The 18,186-nt window shown below is 31.9% G+C and overlaps 1 protein-coding gene across 5 annotated transcripts in view; it reads left to right on the top strand.

Annotated features, from left to right (window-relative positions):
• Window positions 1-2,227: 2,227 nt before the first annotated feature.
• The window catches only part of LOC118192119 (serine/threonine-protein kinase ATR-like), a 391,326-nt gene continuing 375,367 nt past the window's right edge, over window positions 2,228-18,186 (top strand). For 2 of the 5 annotated variants that reach the window (XM_085810547.1, XM_085810546.1), the window contains exons 1-2: window positions 2,228-2,375; window positions 13,331-13,434. In XM_085810547.1, the coding sequence (XP_085666673.1) occupies window positions 13,338-13,434 (97 nt within the window). In that variant the 5' untranslated portion in view covers window positions 2,228-2,375; window positions 13,331-13,337. Of the gene's footprint in view, window positions 2,376-6,726; window positions 6,836-13,330; window positions 13,435-18,186 lie in introns of all 5 variants that reach the window. The other 3 variants (XM_085810545.1, XM_085810548.1, XM_085810544.1) reach the window with 3 other exon arrangements.

Here is an 18,186-nt window from a genome sequence, read left to right as displayed (position 1 = left end):
TGTAGTGATTTTAATGCATGTGTAGTGTTTAATGCATGCATAACAATCAAATAAATCTGCCTGTAATGATGAATTTCAAAGGCCAAGCCAAAATCCTTTCATGAATTTGATACTTCTAAAGAATGTGATCTCGTCAAATTAAAGCCTCATGACATTGATAAATAGTTATTACTGATCTGTGTTACAAAACAGATTTTTATACATGATAAATAATATTTTCTGAAGCGTTATTTTGTGTTGTCATCTCTAAATAAAAAATTGCCTACAAATTCAGAAAGCTACTGAACTACGTTCTAGAGTTTTTAATAACTTTAATTGGATATGTCTGTGCCGATGTAATTAAAAAAATTGTCGTTTAAACTGGCCTTGATGCTTTTTAAAATGCATGTTGGCACTGTGCTCCGAAATTAGGGCTATGTTTTGAATGATTAGAGAATTAAAAATTAAATATTTCAATTAGAGCAATAAACATTACTACAATTATAACAAGAATCATAGTCTGCTCTAATTATAAATGTATTTATCGGCCTAGTATCTTAAAAGTTGGGTGAAGTGAACTCTTATTTTCTTATCTATTGTAAGAGCACTATAGCAAGAAATATAAAGTTTTATTTTAGTTGTTTTTAATGTTATAGCAAAGCACTACTTCATTTAATTTTTGGATAATGTTCTAAAGAACACTTTAAATTATAGGCAAAAAATAAATATTGGATAATTAAATTCTGCCCAAGCTTACAAGATGCTGCTGCTGATATGTTAGACATGGTTTGTTTATTGTTTCAGTTTTTTATAATACTGGGCCTAATTTAATTACCTGCATATTTATTTATTGCCTATACTTACTTACAGTTCATGCTTGCTGCCTTTGGCACAACCTCACTGTGTGGTTTGTTTAGAGGAGCCTTAGGTTTTCCGATATCGATCTCGACCGGTGTCCAGACTAGACTCCCGTGCCATCATTGCACACTACACTCACCCTCTCGCCACCGCTAACGCGGACAAGATTCTCTTTTCACTCCCTTCCACACCTCTTACTACATTGTTATTCTTTCGTTTTTCCCTAGATTGCTTATCAGAAGCCAAGTAAGAAGATCTTGACACTCGGGAATAAAGAAAGATCTTCTTCGTCGTCGTCCGTTGAGGGTGAAAGACTTTTCAAGCGCAAAATGTAGATTCTCAGTACCCCCAAATGTTTGATTATTGACGAAGCTATCCAAATGAAAGTAGGCTTCGTCCCTAAACCAAATTATATTCACATGAAATTTCTGTTCCTCAATTCTCTCAAAAATAGTGTTGGCGAAACACAACCGCTTTTCCATGTCCATGGGCCTTAATTGCTGATGGTTTTAATTTTGTATGGGAACAGATGCAAATCTTTAACAACAATTTGTCGCAGGGTCTTTCGGTTGATTCCCATCTGCTGTGAAGCTCGTCTGATGGATTTCCTCGGCTGGTTTGAAACACAGAGCGTCTCTTCTCCATGTTTTCAGGCTTTTTCACACTTGTTTACTGACCGACATTGCCAACACTGTGATCACAAACAAGCACTATCAGTTCTCTCAAACTCGCAAATCAAATTCTTGATTATTCTGACTGTTCACACTTGGACCGGTTGTCTTCAGCTTGTACTCGGTCGCAAACTTCCTTTGAGCCGCAATTGGGCTGTTAATGCGCTCATAATTAACCTTCACAAGCGCTATATGCTCAGGCAAGCAGACATTTTCACTTGAAAATGGCCGACAATAACAAGTTGCGTGCTCATGCGATACTAGTTCCCATCGTGACCTGCAGCCAACCACGAAATTTGAACTTCACTTCTAAAACCAAGGAGCTCCTTGCCTAAAACCGTTCAGAAGTTATGATGGTTTTATTTCATATAGTTCCATAATTTTCACCCTGTACTTTTCTTTGAAAAACCTAATCTAATTAGGTTTAGATAAAACAAGATAAAAATTGAGCCATCTAGATAAATTAGATCGCTCAATTTTCATGTTAGTTGATCAATAAAGAAACCGAAACTGGCACATCCTCTTTCATTAAGTTCTGCTTCAAACGAGGAGGGAAACAGGCTTCTTTTCTCACTTCCATATATGAGAAAAACACTTTGTTCAGATATCAAGTTTTTGATTCTAGTTGTAAATTATTTTTTGGGTTCTGCTTTTAGATAATATATATTTAAAAAACCTTGCTTCCAACTAATAAAAACATTTAAAATATTTACTGTTTTAACGTCTGGCAATACTTGACATTCCTATGAATGGCGGTAATCGTCTGTATTTCAACTCGTCCTGAAAAATCAGAAGTTCAGGTTCATCATTATGATATCTTTAGCTTCAGTACAGTATATTCATAAAGAATAAAATTTCATGCTGTAGGTATGCTGAAATATATTTCGCTTTTTCTATCTCTTTATTTATAAAAAAGAGGGAAATATATGTACTTATGCAGTATTCCTTCTTAAATTACTGGGATGTATATATAGAATGGTCTAATGTTTACTGAAAGGTTGAACAAAACTTTACCCTGTTACATAGCGACTTCAAAGAAGATTTGGTAAAGTCGTCATTTCGTAATATATATCCCTTTTCTCTTAAATTATCTCGTTTACATTTATGAGAATTTTCAGATTAATCATACTTGCTGTCAAGTATTTGGATTGCATGTTGCCTCGAGGCAAAAGTATAGCCCGCATAATTTGCAGTTGTTCATTTTTAACGTATTAGAGACTTAGTTTTACTTAAAATGGAATACGATGCTTTATTTAAAAGTGAAACAGTAAAGTAATTGTATTTCTAAAGCTGTTAATTAAAAGCAAAATAAAATCTAGTTACACTATTTCCATAATAACTGACGTGACTTTTTTTCATTTTTGCCACGGAGAGCTGTTTGCAAGCTGTTTTGTTATCAGGATGGAATTCTGAAATGTATATATGTGTCTACGAATTCATGTACACGTATATCTGTTTATGTACACGTGTGTGCGTAGTTAATTTTATAACTTTGTATATTGTCAAATACCAAGAGATAACTTTAGAAACCAATCATAAAAACTGACACATAATGTGGTACTTTTATAGTCTGGATTTGATATCTGATGATGGTACAATATAATACTTGAGTATTTTTGTGGTTAATCTCATATGCAAGGTTACCGTAATAAATTTTTGGTACTTTTCCGTTTTGCCGGCGCAAATCTCGCCAAGCACACTTTATTGGTGACGAACGTAGTATACACGTAAAAAATGTCAACAAATGTTAGTTCTAAGGGTTTTTTTTTTTTTTTTTTGAAGGCATAAACAATTTAATATCGTTTAAAATTTTGTAAAAAGACAATAAATAAAGACAATAAATTTGTAAAAAGACATTAATTTAAGAATTTACTATGCTTTCACGGTACAACATCCTGATTCGCAGGTTCATATCACGTGACCCCAAGTGATCTCATCTCACGTAATTCTTTGCATAAACTATGCTACAAAATTCTCTCAGTAATTATCTACAGTAATTTCAGGTTAAATTTTATTGTGAAATACAAGTTTAAATGCAAGTATTATTTCAGTTCGTACGAATAGCTTAACTAAAAAATTATGTAAAACCGCAGTGCTTTACTTCGCTAGTGCATTCTCATTAGAATTGATGAATTTAACCCTTGATTTTGCCTTTATACTTTTGTCTTCGGGTGAGCGATGTGATTGCATCCTAATTGACTTAATTACCGCGAATGGCCTTAGGGCATAAAATTGAACTATCTGGTAAAAATTCTATGTAATTGTATGCCAGTATTGAAAGAAACAATCAATCTGATAAAAAATGGCTGCGACATGTTTTGAAAATGAGACGTAAAGCGTTACCAGCGAAGATATTCCGTTTGGCATCGGTTGTCCATTTTTGGCGACTTTATCACTTGCCTGGCAAAATGGAAAAGTACCAAATTTTCTTCTTAGTGTTTTCTATGAAAACATTAATAGTTCCTGGACAGTGCATAGGTTTTTACATTTTATTCATTTATTTTGAATTTTAATATATCATATAAATATAGTATCTCCTTAGAAAGTAAAAAATAGTGCCCTTTTGGAAATTAACTTGTCCTAAGGAGAATGTCTTTTTGAAAAATGCCTGTGTCTGTATTATAATAGATAATCCACAATTGTTTTACTGTGGTTTTTCAATGAAGCCAACCATACTTAGGCAAGTAGCCTGTCTGGCTAATCTTTGGAATATGGTAACAGGTAGTTTGGCGATAAAGGTTACTAGCTAGGACTTTAGCAGTGTACATGGATAAAGGCAAGAGTCTGCACAATGCCATTTTTGTGCAATTCTGGGATGTTTTTTTAAGTGAAAATAGGTCGACGTGTACATGGATAATACCGTGTATGTCCAATTCTTAAAAATGCGGCAAGTAGTGGGCGATTCTGCACTTTCTCCCAATTTCGCATCTAATCTTCGTTCATGATTAAGCAATTTTGTTCCATAACAGTTCTAGCATAAGCATAATTCGGCTAGCAAATTGTTGGGGGGAAAAAAAAAAAAAAAAAAAAAAAACACACTAGCTGGTTGCTGTAGCAGGGTTGGTCGCCAAATATTTGCCAAAAAATCGCCAAGTTATCCAAAGATTAACCACCTGTCTTTCATCAGACGTACCAGCAGCCGAGCAGTAAAGTCACTGAACACTGGTAGTTTGGTCCGAGATTCGGATCCTGCGAACAGACTGGCTGCATAAGTGTGTTCGTGGTTATCTCTGTGTGTAGCATGTATATAAGCCAGTTTCCCAAAGGAAATCATCTACGAAGGCATCCTTCTTAGGCAGATAGCCCTCGAGGCTTTGCCACTATCACATAAACCTAAATAATATTTCATCATAATTACTGAATTAAATAAAAACATTTATTTGATTATTATTTTATTTTGATATTTATTAGAATTGCAGTTCTGTCAATTGTACAGTAATATATTATGAAAACTCCCAATATTATAAAAATTTTCCTGACCCTAAATTCTGCCATTCAGTATCTCCAGTAAATTCTAAAAACTTTGGCATTTCTAAATTTTGCTGCTGGTTCCTTTTCAAAAAGTCTTAAAAATTTTGCCATTCTTAAATTCTGGTGCCCAGTGTGACTGCACTAGTGGCACCAGTTCTCGCACCAAGCCTGATAGTATGATGTGTAGTAGAAGCTGTTGAGCCTGGATTCAAATCTCAGACTATATAATGTCTTTACAGAATGAGAGCAATTAAAATCTGTCAGTTTTCAATTTTTATCAGAGGTGGACATTTGATGGAGACAGATGCGAGATCCTGAGAACTCATCCCTGGGATTTTTTCAGTTAACACTAGATTAGATGATTAGGCAAATAAGTTTCACATATTTCATCTTAATTAAATAATTGAACCTTTTAACAACATTGAGCTAGTATATGATTTTAAAATTTCAAAGTAATTATTTTTGTCATGATAAATTAGATTTTTGTGTCCAACATGGATGCTATGGTTTATATCTTATCCTTGTTCAAGGGCCATTAAAAAAGTAAAAAATTGAAATTTTGAAATTGACTTTTTTAAAAGTAATTTTTTTAGTCTATATTTTAGGGTCCTCCCTTGGATTATCGCCAAGTTGTTTCTTTTATTGCCAAATTCTTTCATTTATGATAACCTGAGTAGTTGAATGTTATGGAAACTCTATTATGACGTGATTGATTGCATGATTGTGGTGAATTTGACTTAGACATGTTTGTAAGGGCTTATTTCTGCGTTGGATGTCAGTTAAGAAGTACATTGCTTATTTTGTGCTGTAAACTGTAAAATGGCTGTATGTGATGAGATTAATGTGAAGTTTCTGTATGGTTTAGAACGAAGGGGGAAAAAGCATTAATTGACTGGTGCGTAAATGGAGGTTTACTTAGTAGTCAATATAAGTGTCCTGTTTGTACAAAAGAAATGTGTATGGTTGAACATAAAGATAATTCAAATAGCTTTGAATGGGTTTGTTGCAAGAAAGGTTCATGCAAGAAATGCCACTGACAGTTCAGCACTACGGAGGATATTTTTTACTCTTTTTTTTTTTTTTTTTTTTTTGTGAATTTATGTGTTGACGGCAGTATGCATATTCTAGTTGAAATAATTTTAGAAAGTTTTTGGCTTCTGTAAACCCCTTAACTGCTGTATATACACACACACGCACACGCACACACCTAGCTCAGCTGATGCGTTAACTGCCCTGGGCGTATATATATGCCTTCTGAAATACTATCATTTGCTTTGTGCTGTTACCAGTAAAATTATTCGCAAAGCTTTGGAATGCAACACCACAATGACCTTGATAGAGTATGCGAAGGAGGATACTATTTCAGAGAAGGGAGGAGGGTTAGGAATTGGAGAGGAGGATGTTTGAAAAATGAAAGTAATGGCTGCATTAATTATTATTGCTCATTTTCTGTTTGAGTAAAACATATTTTTTTATCCTATGTGTTCTGTTTTTGTCTACTGTTTGCAGTAGTTCCTTTATGTAGTAGGGTTGGTGAAAGTAACGACTGCACGGTTATTGCTCATGTTTCTGTTTGAGTAAAATGTATTGTTTTTATTCCGTGTATTCCATTTTCGTTTACTGTTTGTAGTAGGTGTCAGGAATAAAGAAAGATATAACAAATGTTTCAAACCCACTTAATTTTTTTAATTATTTTTTGATAATCTGCTTGTCTTTCATATTGTTACTGAAACTAACCATTTTGCAGACCAGTATACGAACCAACATCCTGCAAAAGAAAAATCAAGAACAAAATCATGGCATCCAACCAATTGCAGAAGAAATATGTGTTTTTTTAGGTATACTGATTTTACAAGGTATAACGCTGAAATTTGATATTACGCTTTACTGGTCTAAAAATAAATTGATTGAAGCTCTATTTTTTGAGATCTTTTTTATTATCCTTTTTTTATTTTCCATCATTTTTATTATACAAACATCATTTTTATTCACTTAAATTTATTTATTATACTTTTACTCTAAACATTAAATTTTGTATTTTCTTTTATTCTTTATTTTGTGAAAGTAAACAGTTGTTAGACAGCAAAACTTGCACTTATTTTTCTCTGATAGTAACTATGCATGTCTGTGTAAAAAAACTGTGACACTGGGGAGAGAATCTTGTATGTTTTCTGTGGCAGTTAAGGGGTTAAGGAATTTTGTCTGCCACAGAGAGAAGACACAGAAATTTCTAAATATGGTTAAGTTGATATTTCCTTTTTGTAGTACGTATGTGTGATAACGTGTATTTCCTCTTTTTTGTTTTTTTCATTGTGTGATTTAAAATGCAATTTATTGATCTTTGATTGGCTGCAGATTTTATTCAGTTTTGGTGATGAATAACTTTTAACATTATATGACATCATCATTCTCCTGATTTTTTAAGTGAAAATATATCAGTATGTACGTGGACAAAGTCAAGGGAGTGCACAATGCCGAATTTGTGCAATTCTCTGATTTTTTTGTTTTTTTTTTAAGTGAAAATAGATTGATGTGTACATGGACACCGAGTTTCTGCAATTTTTTGACTTGTTATTTTGGTTTTGTGTAGCGACCATCTTGAAATTGTGCTTTGCTAGCCATTCGCCAATTTTCGCCAAGGGGCACCCTGAAATATATTTTTACTGTAATTTTATTATTATTTTGATACGTACATATTATCTCATCAACAGCCAAATAGTGCAATTTAACGTCAGTTATAGGTAATTGCTTCCTTTAAAGTTCCACAGTAACTATTGCAGACTGTTACCAAAATTTCTGCTAACAGCTGATGGTACCTTTATTAGCCCCAAGGGCTATTAATTTTATTTTGGCATTTTGCATTGAAAACTTGATACATATTACTGTGATACAGCCTTTGATACTTTTCAAATTGTTGTCACCAAATATTATCACCCTGTATTTAATGAAATTAAATAATGAAGAATCTACGTAAATGTAAGTATGTTTCTTTCATTGCGATAGTACAATGCCATCAAATTTTGAATAATGTAATCCTCAACTCGAATATGGGCATCTGGAAGCCCGAATTTGGAATTTGTTTTATTACCTATTTCATATTTTGTAAAACTTTAATGAATTTTTGATTAACAAACTCAACGATTTCAAATTGAAAATGTTTAAAAAAATGCCCCTTTGGGCCTCATATAAAACCTGAAAACTTTCAGATTTTTATGCTTTTTAACATTTTGTATGAAAATTGTATTTACTTTCAGTGCTACTTTGGTAGACGGGTGCACAGGTTTTGGCAAAAAAAATTATGTTTGGCAGTAGATAATAATCAATGTGAAATATGGCAACCCATTGTTGGACTAATGATTTATGATAACCCATAGTTTGAGCACTGTAGTGTTTGAATCATTTAATTTTCTTATTTTATGTTAACAAAATGAGGCACAGCTTTAGTATTAGTCCTTTTTGAGGAGAAATTTGTTTGGCGACATTTTGGAGCGATAAATGAAAAATTATGATAACCTTGGTAACCCTAAATACTGACCTTCAAACATGCCGCCATTTCTGTCCACTTAACTTTAACGAATTTGATAGGTATTAGAGCTTTGATGTCAGGAGGGATAAATTGTGCATTTTTCTGAAAGTTACTTTTGTGTTAGGAAAGCACAACATTTAAAATATTTTTTAAAAAGCCAAATTTTTGATAGTTAAAACTGGTGCTTTTAATATTACACCACATGAGTCTTGACACATTTTTTCGTATGTCAACTCTGCATATTATTATAAACTCCACCCCACCCCTCCAAGGAAAAAAAAAAAAACACATTTTCAGTAGCATGAGGTAAACTCTTAGTGTTTCCTTTGCTAAGGAGATCAAAATTACCATGGTCTATACCTCATATTAGAACTATAGGGATGTGTAATTGCACGAATTCATAGGTTCAAATCAGGACCAAAATCAGGTTTCATTATTGCTTTTATAACATTTTCATAATTTGTCTGACTATAAAAAAATATAATGTTGCTTAGATTATGGAATATATTGCTTATAATTTAAAGTTCTCAAATTTTGTAAATCTTACAACCTAACAGCTGTATATGAATAACCTTCACTGAGTATTATTACTTTTATTAATAGTATGTTGACATAACAGTCGACTTTTTATTTTAAATTTTATGCAAAATTTCTACATTACTTAAACATTTTATTTAACAGAAATCTGAATTTTTTGTAATAAAAACTCTATAATACAAGTAAGAGTACAATTTATATATAAAAATTAGACTACATGGCAAGCACTTAGATACTGATTTCAATGTCTTTAAATGTTATTATCATAAAGTTTAGATATATTCTTATTAAGATATACTTTTATTCTGTTATAAAGTTTAGATGTACAGAACAGAAGGCACACTTTGTGCTTACGACTCAGTCAACCACTTGTGGCAAGATAACTTATGATAACAATTAAGTTCAAATGTAAAATTTAAATTCAAATAAATTTGTAGCCCAAAGGCTGCACAAATCAATTTAATGCAAAGTTGGTTAAAAACTTAACTGGCATGGAATTGAACTATCAGCAATTATAATGCAAGGCTGAAGACTACAAATCTTTTTTTATCTAGCAACCTATTCATGTGGCCTCAAAAGGCAACACACGGTTTGTTTTACAAAATAAAAACTTCATTTGGATTCTGGTGAGAAAACGGATGGAGGAAATTGACAGTAAAGATCCCAAGCATAAAATAACTGTGGTTACAAAATAAAGGAGCGTTACAATATACTTTGTTCCCTGATTAATTATTCAGTACATGAAATAGTGTAATGCATTTTTGTTTGCATCACATACAAATTATTTAGTTTATTTAAATGCTTTCCAAAACTGACAGGATTTTGCAAACATATTGACCATATTTTTCGACCTATAGATGCAACACTTCTTCTCTTCAGAAGTAAGATTTAGAATTAAGAAATAAGAAAATAAGAGAGAATTATGAATAGAAAATAAATACATATGCTGGCTAGCAGAAGAAGGATGCCTTCATAAAGTACTTTTTAAGAGAAACTGACTCAGATACACATTACATCTACGGAAAACTACTAAAACTCTCATATAACCAGCCTGAACTACCACTGTTCAGTGGCTATCACTCCACCACTAGTGGATTCCAATGACTGTTCGAATTTTTCACAGAAATCATCATTTACGATGATTGTTGTATTATTACCATTGGTACAAAATTTACTCATTATGATAATTTAATTTTAGCTTTTAAATTATAATCATAAATTATTTGTAATAAATTGAGGGATTAAAAAATACACACTTCTTAATATTTTTACCATTTACAATATTTAATCATAAAAAATATTTCTAACACTGGTATAAAACTTGCCCATTATAATTGAATTTGATTTCCTTCACTTTGAAATATTTTTTTATTTTCTTTTAATAACAATCTAAGAAACTAAAGTAACATAAACTAGTTTGAAATGCATTTAGTAACCTTTTGTAAATTTCATTATTCATAAACATAAAAATTAACCTTTTGTAAATTTAAAATATTAGCTAAGTACTAATATAATAAATATAAATAAGAACTAACTACTTAAAATATTAATGTTTAATACATTATATTTTGTAATTAAAAATATTAACATTTTGTAAATTTCATTACTCATAACATAATAATTGTCATAAATTCATTTACAGTAGTGTTTCAAGAATTTATCATAGCAGTACTAGAAATATTGAAAATTAGAGAAAGACTGTTTATTCTGATCAAGAGCTTATTTTTTAGGATTGTTATTTAGTCTAGATCGGGTTTTGTTGACAATCCGCCATTTTTTTCCGATCTTCAAAACCGGGTCTACCACGGCGACCGAAGTTTGTCGCCAAATGAAAAAAATCACCAAAAGGACCAATACTAAAGCTGTTCCCAAAATGAAATTAAATTTTTTTTAAACCTAAATACATTTTATTAATGATTTTGAATATTCATACCCATTAAAGTATGATATCAAAACAAGGTACTCTTCTGTTACCAGGACTGGATTCAGAAATGTGTGCACACACATACGTACATACATAGATATATGCATATATGAACTCATAGATCCATGCATACATGTATACATTTCAGAATCCCATCCCTTTAACAGAAGGAGACGTAGGAAACATGCATACATACAGACATATACTTCAGACATAGGAAATTGCTTCAAACTATAGAAAAACTGTTTTATAAGTTTGGTTTTTCGTAATTATATGGCCTCAATTTTTTAAATACCAAGTTGGTATTAGCATTATTGCCAGGGTCATAGCTATTTTGATTATCATGTTTCTGCAGTTTATGGTAGCTTTGTCATAGTAAAAGCATTTTTGACATTTTCTCATTCCTAACATAAGACTCGAGATGTTGTTGAACTGTGGGTTACTAATTTTTATTCTGACATTTAGTGAAGTATCACACTCTTTCAGCATTTTCTATATGAGCAGCTGCTGTTGGATCAACAAAATGAAATAGTATGTGGTTAACAGTAATATGTCTAACCTTCTTATTCCAATGTTCTGTGCTTTTCATCATGTCAGTAAATGGTTAATCCCGCTTATACATGGTTGAAGATTTTTGGCACGGGAACTATAGCTTCTCTGTTTGCAACCTGAGTGAGAACGAATTCATAAGTTTATCAGCATAATCTACCAGAAATCCAGTATTGTGGAAGAACCCTGCTGGCTTTATCCTTTCTCTTTGTTAACGTACTGTTTATGCTTGCAATTTTTCAGGGTGCCCTATTTGCTTATTTAATTGTCAGATTAGACGTAGAGAATATGTCTCTCATAAAACTGTTCCACTCAATTACTGTATTTTCGTAAAGGCAGAATTGCTTCTTCTGTCATTTAATCAATGTTAGTTCCTCTGCACAACAGTAAATATATTGTTGCATTGTTACTAACATTATTTTGAAATCATTGAACCAGTTTTCAAAATGTATGATTTTCCTTCACTTGTAACTTTTTACATTGCATTTCCAAATGCTTTCATTGATATGTTGTTTTATTTAATGATCATTTTCACATTTTCAGATGGGAAATAAAGAGTTTTTTTTTTTTTTTTTTTGAAAGAAAGGTATAGCATCTTCCTCAAGTCTATGAATCAAACACTTTTTTATTTTTTTTTTTAAAAGAAAATACATTAACATGTAGAGTGCTCAGAACTTTTTTTATGATGGAAGAATTGTGAGTGACTGTGAATTATTAAGATTTATGTGAAAAAGGAAAATATAGTAATTTGTGGTTTACTCAAAATGCTTTACGTCATGGGCAAATAAATGCAAGCCAGCAATTTCATGATGGTTTTCACTGGGGATTTATCAATAATCTTAATGCCATTTCTGAAACAGCGGGCTCAATAGTAAGGAAATATATATATACAGTCAAAAGTCGTTAATTCGGACACCCATAATCCGGAATGATCCATAATCCGGACCTCAAAGCTACAAACTTTCTGTAGCTTTGAGTAGCGCATGAGTCGAAACGACGCATGCGCATAAGGCCTTTACGGCTGCACATATGCGTATGCACATGCGCATAAAATGTTTACTCATGCGCGCTTAATGTATAACGGACGGTATAAGCTAAAATTATCTAATTATCTATTTCAGTTAATGTTGCAGATTGCGTTGTTCCTTAATCTTGGAATTGGATCCGGCTTATTATTTTTTGCAGACTGTTAGAGCAATTTTATAAAAGTAAGCTTGAACTTTCGATTATGTCAAATAGAATTTCCGATGCTGGAGCTCCCAAAGGATCTACAAAGCGAAAGTATGTTTTGATGTCCATCAAACAAAAAGTGGAATTGCTGCAAAAAATGGATAAAGGCATGAAGAAAGTGACAGAGAGGTTAGTGAAAACGAAAAAATTTCGATTGACAAGTTAGTCAGTATTCTCGGCACAGCAATTGCAGAACTTGAACAGCGGAACTTTTTAACTGAACAAGAAATTATGTCTGTTTATATAAAATTAAAGAGAAAGTATTAGCACATAAAACAAAGCAACTTACATTGAAAGAAATGTAAACAAATAAATATTAAACTTTTTTTTTGGTAAATTTTGATACCCTTTAGATCATAATTGTTCTTTATTTCATAAATTACAGTTTCATATTTTTAATTTTATAATTTCTGCCTGACATCTTACCAGATTTAAACTGATGATCTATAATCCGGAATCGCCAAAGTCCCGACGAGTCCGGATTAACGACTTTTGACTGTATATTTAATTATTTAAAGTACGAAGTGTTTTTGAATATTATTTGCATATTTTGCTTTTACAGTTTCTGTATTTTATTTTTCATAGGTAAGAAATGCAAAACGCTAAAGAGCATGATGATTCTTCTGATCGTAAGTTTAGGAAAACACTTAATGTGACAATTATCAATAACTTCCTGGATTTGGAAAAGTGTATGTGATTTTTTTTTATTATAAATTCCTATTGTACACAAATAACAACTAATATTTATTTTGTTTTATTATAAAAGGATATAGTTATAAATTTAAATATTGCAGCATATTATAAATTATATTTATTTTGTTCTGTTTCTGATATCAGTTTTTAATTGTTATGCTATGTTATGTATAGCTTAACTCAATGTGCGCAAACATTAGTTTGTGTGGTAGTCTGTAATTCAAATTGCCAACCTGAAGTTTGATTTCTAAATAAAAGCTTCACTGTATTGCACCACACAACAAATCAACGTGCACAAAATTAAGGAATTTTGTTTGAATATTTATCATAAAATTGGACCTTACAAATTTCTGTTGAAAGTAGACTCTTTTTTTTAAGCTGTATAATAATTGTTTAAGTTATAATAATAATTATTTATTTGTGTCATATTTTATAACAGGGGGTAAAATGTGTGTGTATGAAAACTTTGAGCAGTTATGTCACATCTTTAACTCTCTCAATGTTATAGATGTAAAGTTCCATATAGAAGAGTGGCTTTATTTTTCCTTATACATGAAAATTTTTACCAGCCTTTAATGCATATGATTTCAGGTTAGATGTATGTTGGTTGAAAAGGAATCAAGATGCAAAGTGAGAGAGTCATTTTTTTAATTATAATCAAGAAAATACCATTTATTCATGACATTTTGAGGAACTTTAAAATTTCTGGGCTAAGCACATGTCTGGAGAGTTAAATATCACTAGAACTCCATTAAATTAATAACATTGTTCCCTGTTGATAGAAATAGATATATGTGGTGATCCCTGTTTTGAAAATGGATTTTGAATCAGTTGAGATTCGTGTGCCATTCGAGTCAATGGCGTAAGATGTCGGGGGCTGGCAAGGTTCAACTAACAGAAAAATAACACTAGCGTATTTATCTTCAGTCACACCCAGAGATTCCAGAGCACATAATTTTGTTTCTAAACTGTCCTACAATGATGACAGCATGAAGTCCTTTTTGGTTGCACTATTATTTATCAACACAAGATTCAATAAATCCCTTGTACACTTGTATAAGAAGATCTTCACGTCCGAAACGGTTCTTTAAATGTTCGATGACTTTCGGATAATTTTTTTTAGTTGTCGGGAAGCTCTGCACTATTTCTCGTGCTTTCGATTTGTCAGCAGTAGCCTGGATCAGATATATGAATTTCAAGTGATAATCTAGAACTGGATCTTCGTGTATCTTACTAAAAGTATTCCAGAAATTCAACCATTGTCGTGGATCACCTGTAAATTCAATCAAATTTATTTTCGAAAGCTTCAAATTCATTGTCGTTGCTCTTGAATCAGTAGTTCTGGTTTCGTTTACAGATGCACAAGTCAGCAAATTTTTTTCTATTTTCACAGTGACTTGCTTCACTTTCATCCTGGCTGCTATTAATTTCTCCTTGTAAGTCTCATATGACTCAAATTATTTAGTATATTCTTCTTGCTAGACTTCTTTCGATTTCGATAGGAGATCCAATATTTCTTCATCAAACTGTTGTAGTCAAATTCCTTCATCTTCCAGAATTTCCAGGGACGATGACAAAACATCACTGTTCAATTCTGACTCATTCAAATGTTTATGTAAGCTATTATATACTTTCGTGAAGGCTGCATGCAGTGGTATTCTTTTTAATTTCGAGGCTTCCATTTCTGCTATTAAACCATCAAAAGTGTCCTTTACCTAACTAATGCATCCTATCATGAATGCCACTTTTTATTGTGGTGATCCACGATTTGAAAATGGATTTTGAATCAGTTGACATTCTTGCACTAACCTAGTGCTTCGCATTAGAGAGTAAAGAACATCCATGTTAGAAAAATATACTTTTATTTACACAGCAAAAGCATGCAGCAACAATATATGTTGATTATATGTAGTTCTAGTGTTAAATGGCTTACATTTATCTTTACTTATTAAAATGCTATGTAAATATGAATGTTGTGAATATGAGTTATCGTTCAACCAATGAAAATGCCAAAGGGCAGATATACAATGAAATACATGCAATGATATACATACAATGTACAGATATACAATGATGTTTAAATACTTCCTAGGGATGTGAAGCAGAAGATATTTGATGAAGGAGAGGAACTGATCTTAAATGGTTAGATTTATGTAATCATAATTTCTGTATCAAAAATGAATAATACACTGCTTTCCAAAGGTTAAACATGCAATGTTAATTCTGGCTTCAAAATACATGTTTCAATTTCATTGGGCGAAACTCAGTTGTGACTACAGAAGAAAACATGCAAGTTTCATATAATGTGACTAATTATTGTTTGTTCTGTACAGATATGCAAATTAGGCATTGATTGAAGGTGATGCTTTTCTGAAGCCTTTTATTGGATGAATTTAACTGCCGATAAATTAAAAAAAAAAAAAAATGTTTTGGTTATTTTTTTATTTGATAAGATTAGTTATGACTCGAAAAAGGTACTGGGATAAATTTTCATCATTGGCAGGCTGTCAGCTTGGAACTGAACAATATATTAATCTATTGCAGATATCACTGTTTTCTCTGATGTTGACTGTTCAGTGATTTCTTGCCTTTGAAAGCAATTTCGTACGAGTGTCAAGTTATCCGAAGATTTGTTCCTGGTCATCTATGGGTTACCATATTTTCTGACAATAAATTCAGTATAAAGTCCAATATCCAGGTCTTAGGGGGGAAAAAAACCTAAAATATAGGAATGGGAAATATAATACTCAAGGAAGCATGTGTGTCTTAAATGTGATTTTTCCCTGACTGAGATTTCTGCATTTCACTTCAGACAAATGCTGCTTAGGGAGTTGCACCATAGCCAGTAGCAACTAACATTGTGTTGATGTTGGCTAGGATCATGCTTTCAGCTCTTCAGTAATTAAGGAAAAGGAAGGGTTTGCACTCTGCATTTTGCTACCTGGTGCATTCTCTGCTGGTCCTAAATTCTACTTGTACCTTTCTAAATTAAAAAAAAAAAAAAAAAAAAATTGTCGTCCCTAAATTCTGCTGCCTAGTGTTTCTTCTAAATTCTAAAAATTTTGACATCCTTCATTTTTGCAGCCTGTGTAGCTGCACCAGCTCTTGTGCCAATCCTCTTAGAGAACTAGCATTCTTCTACCTGACCTAAGCAATAAACAGAGTTTCAATTTCCTCATGTCTTCATGCCTTCTTATTAGTTTTAAACTGGTAACCTAAAATTCAGAAATTTCCGATATCCTGAATTACCAAAGTCCCAACAATTAAGGATCTCAGTCATTGTAATGCATTTAAATTTATTAGCTGAATACAATCAATGAATTATTGCCAAAGTCCCAACAATTAAGGATCTCAGCCATTGTAATGTATTTAAATTTATTAGCTAAATACTACAATCAATGAATTTCCACATTAGTTGACTAGGAGTTGAGTAGGGTTGACTACTGCAGTTATAATATCAGTATCTGTCACTTTCCACAGTAAAGAGTACATATAAAAGTTGTGTATGTTTAAGTACTATAAGTTTGCATTCCTTTAACCCATTCAAAACCGGGGAAAGAAGGGCTTCATGGCCCGTGTGTTCTGAAAGCATATGTAAGTACAGGACTGGGCAGTTTTCACCATAAAGCCTAATTACATTTAAAAATCTATTTAAAATCATTACTGCAATTAAATATGCTGAAATTTACAGTTTATTATCATTGATAGTATCTAAACATGCTGCAATAAAATTTTCATATTATTAAAAAACAAAAGATATGAATTTTTGAAAAAAAAAAAAGGATTTCATATTAATAAGAAAAACTCATGCGGACAACCACATGACTTCCTCTTACAGAATATTAAATTATACACATTTTTTGCTACATTTCATTTAAACTTATTTCCTCAAAATTCATTAGAGATATATTTCTCATTAAATTAATTCAGTTCTCACTTCGTGGCAAGGCAAAAATGTACAAAACCTCAAAATACCTTCATTAAAAATTAAAAAATAATAAATAAATAAAACACCAAATACAGTTAAAACAATTTTAAAAACAATTTGGTGCACAAAACTGAAAGTTTACTTTTGGTCCCACCTGGCAAAAACACACTAAACGTGCAGAAACTGACTTAATCCACTATTCTACCAAGTTTCAAATGTAAACAAATATGGCCGCTCTGGGAAAAAAAAATAGGCTTAGCTGTACTTAAACAATTTTTAAATTATTGAAAATTTTGAAACTGTTAAATGGAGGTTAACTAAAGACATAAAAACCCTAACCTAAAAATAAGAACAACCTAATTCAATCATTCATTCATTTCAAGTAAAAAATGCACTGTTTATTAACATATAAGAATAAAAAAAAAATAAAAAAAACTGAGCTCGCAGAGTCTTCGTAATATATATATATATATGTAATAGAGTCTTTAGTAGAACGCAGGCGGTTGCATCCATAATGAGCAGCGAGAATTGTGATGTCGTAGAATCCTGAAATGCGGATCCACAATTAATAAGAAATTTGGCAGTCAAGGTATATTTAATTCAACTTTTATTTCAGTAAACATGTTGGGGACACAATCAAGTTGGCACATTAATGTGCCTATTCCAAAAAGTATACATTTTAGATAAATTTGCAGTAAGAAAGAAGGTGCAGACAGACGACTGCAGTCAAGCTAGGCGAAAGTGTAGAAAGCAAGCGTGTTATGCTCAAGGTGAAATCTTAATTCAAACTGAGTTAGTTTTGTTTCTCAGCGCATTTTGG

Source organism: Stegodyphus dumicola, chromosome 2 (genome assembly GCF_044657685.1).
Source record: "Stegodyphus dumicola isolate Sdum_Otavi_A_Nest chromosome 2, ASM4465768v1".
Lineage (NCBI taxonomy): Eukaryota > Metazoa > Arthropoda > Arachnida > Araneae > Eresidae > Stegodyphus > Stegodyphus dumicola.
Note: the sequence above shows the minus strand (reverse complement) of the source record. Positions and strands in the feature narration are given on the sequence as shown.